This window comes from Pygoscelis adeliae, unplaced genomic scaffold, assembly GCF_000699105.1.
Source record: "Pygoscelis adeliae isolate BGI_AS28 unplaced genomic scaffold, ASM69910v1 Scaffold1, whole genome shotgun sequence".
Classification (NCBI taxonomy): Eukaryota; Metazoa; Chordata; class Aves; order Sphenisciformes; family Spheniscidae; genus Pygoscelis; species Pygoscelis adeliae.
In genome coordinates this window covers 2,145,747-2,151,119 of record NW_008824051.1, presented here as the reverse complement: position 1 = coordinate 2,151,119, position 5,373 = coordinate 2,145,747, and the positions used below count along the sequence as shown (strand labels likewise).

Genomic DNA, 5,373 nt, shown 5'->3' with positions numbered 1-5,373 from the left:
GCTTAAATCTGTAGTGGAAAGGAGAAGGGATGAGTATAAATGGCTGACTTACTGTTGTTTAACATTGAACACTTAGGACACAGGCAAAAACATGAACCGCTGCTTAACTGGGTGAAACAATGCCAAGGTTTTTAGTGAGTTTTGTACATAATTTTTTCCCATTATATTTGTTAGAGAATTAGTGAGACGCATTTTGAAATGTACGTGCTTGGTTAGAAACTTATTTAATGTTTCTTTCTCAATAAGATGTTTCAGTCATTTTGGAAAACTTGGGAGGCTTTTAGGGTTGTCGTAAGTGTCAATCTCAGCTGACTGTAGAAATGTGAGATCTACCTAACCATGTGCCAGGCATGGTAGTAAGGGCAAGGTGTTGAACTTCTGAAAACTGCGATGGCTTTAAAATTTTGAACATGCATATTTTTCTCCAAAGGCAAAAGCACTGCTTTTTATCTCTTTGTATTGTGTATGCATTCATCAACTGCGCTTTACTGTTTAAGGAAAGACTGTTTGATTGACATATTGCTGTAATTTGTGATATATGCTAGTGAAGAAATTTATAGCTTTATACTGGTTGCAGACCATCTGTTGATGCAGTTTGTATGCCCTGGGACTGTTTTCTTTAAAACTAACAGCTGTTCTAAGCCTTCACCCTTCATAGTCCAGCTCTTCAAATTTCTTTTCAGCTTCTACTTTAAAAATGTTTTGTTGTCCTTCTAAACAGAATCACAAGTCAGTTATTTTTAATAAAGTCCCATAGGATCCGGTGTGTCGGATTTGAATTTTTCCCCTTCAAGATACTGGAAAACGGCTATAGATAAGCCAACACTGGTCTTAACAGGAGAATAAACCATGTCTGTATGAATGTTAAAACTTGAACTTTGACTTGAAATTCCTCTTAGGTTTTTAGGGAATTCAAACAAAATACCTAGCTCTATTCTGAGTGTGATTGAAGGACAGGTTGTCATAGCAACTAAACTATGTCAATAATCCATCCTAATATAAAAAGAAACATCTAAGTTCAAAAAGTGTGCGATGTGGTTATTCATTTACCTAGGTGTAATAAAAATTGAGAAACTGTCACTTCCATTCCTGTCTTTCACCGAATCATAAGGGGCCTTTGAAAAACCATCTACTCCAACCTCCTCCTCAAGTCAGGGCAACTTCGAAGTTTGTTAGCGCTTTCTGTATATAGTATTTTGGTTTGAGTATTAAGAGCACAGCCCTTTACAGAAGGTTTTGTTTTTCAGATTACCTAGCTAGCTTAACACAGTCCCAGATTCTGCAAATTATTTGCTGTCACCTCATTCATTTGAGCACCCCTTGGAAATGTGACTCACTTAGGTCTTATTTCCTGTAAGAAAACATATGCAGGTATGAAAGTGTTGTCAATGCTGTGACGTTAGTCTGTTACTTACCATATTAAATATTTTATACTTTGAACATTCATTTCAGAGTAGCTCTGAGCAAAAACTTACGTTAAAAAAAAATGCAGTGTGTTTAGTAGGACAAAAGGGCATGTCTGGCTGCTTCTTATCCATATTGCATTAAGGGATTTGCTTTCATTACAACCCTCTGCATGACTCTTGCCAGTGAAAGGTTATATATAGAGTGAAGGTGGTAGCAAGAGTGTTCAGACCAATCTGTTGCACGTCTGTTGCATTCTTTAATGTCTGAAGCAAATTTAACATTTGTATTTAATGCAGTACTGAGTTGTAATTTAGACTTAAGTGCATTTCAGCAATCAGTATATCGGTGAAATATCACAATGATGGTGAGTATTTTTATTCTTCTTTTGGGGAGATGAGAGGGGAGTGAGTTGAGTGCCCTGGTATTTCCTTCCATTTTTCTGGTGAGGTGTAGCCTTACTGGACCATAACTGCTGGTAGATTCATTACGTACAGAGCACCAAGAACTCAAATACCACATTCCTGTTAATGCTTGTCCTGCCAGATTGTTGTCCATGTTCACACTGAGGGCTGTGGAAGATAAAAGCAAAAGTTTGCTTTAAGTGACTTACCTAATTATATCTGAGCTAGTGCTGTAGGAGGAGCACAGCTTGAGAAGAATGTTAGAGGGTAATATAGTTGTGGGTGCCTGATGTTCTTATATATTAATTAGTAGCACAAGTTTTTAATATTTTTAGTAAACCATAATTATTTCACTTCCTTAGCAGTTTAGCTGAACTTTTAATTTAATTTTAAAACGTTTTCTATTCATTTGATCACACTTGGCTATCACTTGGAGAGTGTGGTCAGATGGAGCAGTTCTGTTTGTCACCTGCTAAGGATTACTTCACGAGGCCTGAATGAGGAAGGAGCTGCCCTATAATAGATGGGGTGGGTAATGCAGTTAGAGGCTGTCTTCAAACGTGGATCTTACACATTTTTAAATTCAGATTTTTCAGGCTGAGGTAACGGGATATAGGCTGCTAGATGTCTTAAAGACTTGGTATCTACACCTGGAAAAGCCACCGGACACTTAGCCTGGGGCTGGAGTGTCTGGTCTGCTGCGAACTGGTTCTTGAACTGCTACAGTCCCTAACACAGACTATTAATGTAAACGGAAGCTGAAGTAATTTTACTTTAATGCTCCTGTCCCAAAATTTCACAGCGGTTTAGGATTTATTTCTCACACACTAGCAGCCTCTGGGTTCATTTGTCATCACAGGTCTGTTGGAGCTGTAATGGAGTTAGTATGTGAAAACTAACTCCATCCCCATGACTGCTGGACTGAGCAGTGGATGAGGCAGTAACGTAGCTTTTTTGCACATTATAAGCTCTAGCCCCATATGGATCTTTGCTTGCAGTGAAATGAAAGCTTGCCTGCAGCAAGGAGGCCCTGAAGGGTGGAAGTGCAGGGGATGGCTTCCATTCTGGTCAGCCTCTCTGACATGGCAGCCTGGGTGAAGGCTGGAACCGACAGCCAGACTGGGTGCCCTGCTGGGGCTGTCGGAGCGTTATGGGTCCTTGGGAATGTTACCTTCCTTCTCCTGAGGTTATGGGATTTCTGCAGCTTATTCCAGGCTTCAAATAATTCTTTGAAGCTCTGAAACAGAATTATTTTTCATTTGACTGTCAACCTTGATTGTCTCATGAAGCCAGTTGTGACAAGGGCTGGTGTGCGTGGCGTCTGCATCCCAGCCTTTCCAGTTTCTGTTTCAGATCCAGGATCTGCCCTACAAAACCAGGAACAGTCTCTTCTGCTGTATGCTCGGTCAAAAATGTTCATTGTTGGTCTTTTAGCAGAATTATTAAGGGAAAAGGAGGAGCAGGCCTATCAACAGAGACATAACAGGGAATGAATTTGTTCGTACCAGTTTCTTAACGCCTCCAAGTTTCAAGATGGTCCTCTAAAATCTTGTAATCTGTTATTTTGTGGAGTCCACATCTCTGGTTAAGCAACTGGAGAACTTTGCCACTGCAGTATGTTTGCACACAACACAACTGGAACCAAAATGGCAGGCTGAGTGTAATGCCTTGCAGTGCTGGTAATTCCGCAGAGAAAATAAGCACCAACAGTTCAGTTTTCTGTGGTGCAACTTCTGTGGAAGATCAGTTTATCTATTGGGAAAAGATCATTCTCAGAATAAAGTAGCAATCCTATGAATATACAGTATGCTATGCAGTTTCTTCATATGATAATTTACTTGTCCCCCCCCATTCCAAACTAAAAATGTATCAGCCCTGTGGCTTTCATCTCCAGATTGCATTTCCAGGTCTTTGTTCCAAGTTGTTGCAAAACCTCGGAGTCTTCAGTCTAATGCTTTTACAATTGTTTTGATGCACTGCAGATTTGAAGTGCTGCTTCTGCGTAGTAGAACAAGATGTACGTGGTGGTTCTTGCAGTTATAGTTCCTCTTGCTCAGTGCTTTCTGGAGTCATAACTTTTATTGTCTGGGAAGGAGTAAAGGAACTGTGAACCTCCCTTGCCTCTTCTCCTTCCTCCTCTTGATAACATATACTTGTGGGTAAAAGTGAAATTGTATGTAAAACACCATCTTGTTTTGATGTGTTTTGCAAAGTATTTGCAGCTGCTTGTGTACAACTTTGCAGATAATTACCTGCGAGGGGAAGCTTCATGAAAGTGTTGTTTTGTTTTGGTTTTTTTAACTTAATTAGATTAAATATATAACTAATATGAAAGCCAGTGCTTAGTTTCCATGTTGGACAACAGTGCTAATATTTTGTTGATTGTAAAAGTTTGTATATTAAATATCAAGTTTCTTTTATTTAGCAGTTACAAGTTGTGCTTGGGAATTAAACTTGAGGCTTGTAAGGTCATCAGAAACACACACCTGGCAGGTGGAAGCATGGGGAAGAGAGAGGAAAAAGATGAAATACAACTTACTTCATCTGTGCCTCTGAAAATGTTTAGCTTGGAAGGAAATGTGTATGCTTTTTGGCTTAAAATAACCGGGTTGAAATTGGGTAGGATTTTTGGTAATATTATGTAGGCTCCTTCTGTAACCTCTTGAGTGTGTTTTGGGCAGGAATTACTGTTTCAGAGACTTCTATTTCCAAAGACTTCTTGTTTTGAAACGCCCTATCCTTTTACACTCTGTCTTGATTAGCTGCATAAGTCCAGGCTAGCATACAGATTATGTACATAACAATTACATTTCCTCTGACTTCCCTTTTTTTTCTGCCTACTGCTCAGTTATGTGTATGCAAGTAAATGTGCTCCATTTCAAAGTAGAGGAGACTGTTAAATTGGTGTATTTTGCTTGTATAAAGTATATTACTTGAGAAAACGTTTGAGATGTATTTGTTTTGTGGTTGAATCAGACACCAATTATCACAAACAGCATTGCATTACAAAATTATATATATAAAAAAATAAACGGAATAAATTAAGTAAATTCATTTCACCGTGTATGATCAGGGAGGTGATTCTTTTTTTTTTTTTTATTGCCTATGTTTATATGAATTTTTTTCTTGTTATTTTTCCCTAGGTGGAGAATCATGAATTTCTTGTCAAGGCTTCTTTTGATCCTAATTTGACAGAATTAAGAGAGAAGATGAATGAACTGGAAGAAAAAATGCAATCCTTTTTAAAGAGTGCAGCCAAAGAACTAGGTAGGGTATGAAATTGCCTTTGATTCTTTCCTCCTTTGTAAAATGTTTTGAGATCAAGTGATGAAAACTGGTATAGAGGAGTTAAGGGATGTTTGTATTATTTTATTATTAGTTTGGGGTGACTTAAGTTGTCAAAGTACAATCTGTTGAAAACTGAGTGATTTTTGGCTTATAACTGTTGTGGTTTAACCCCAGCCGGTGACTGAGCACCACACAGCTGCTCGCTCACTTACCTCCCACCCCCGGTGGGATGGGGGAGAGAATCGGAAGGGTACAAATGAGCAAACCGATGAGCTTA

The 5,373-nt window shown here is 38.8% G+C and overlaps 1 protein-coding gene across 1 annotated transcript in view; it reads left to right on the top strand.

Annotated features, from left to right (window-relative positions):
- Positions 1 to 5,373, top strand: part of MSH2 (mutS homolog 2) — a 53,301-nt gene that overhangs the window by 31,746 nt on the left and 16,182 nt on the right. Inside the window, exon 9 of the mRNA XM_009333680.1 lies at positions 4,952 to 5,075. Within this exon, the coding sequence (XP_009331955.1) occupies positions 4,952 to 5,075 (124 nt within the window). The remainder of the gene's footprint in view (positions 1 to 4,951; positions 5,076 to 5,373) is intronic.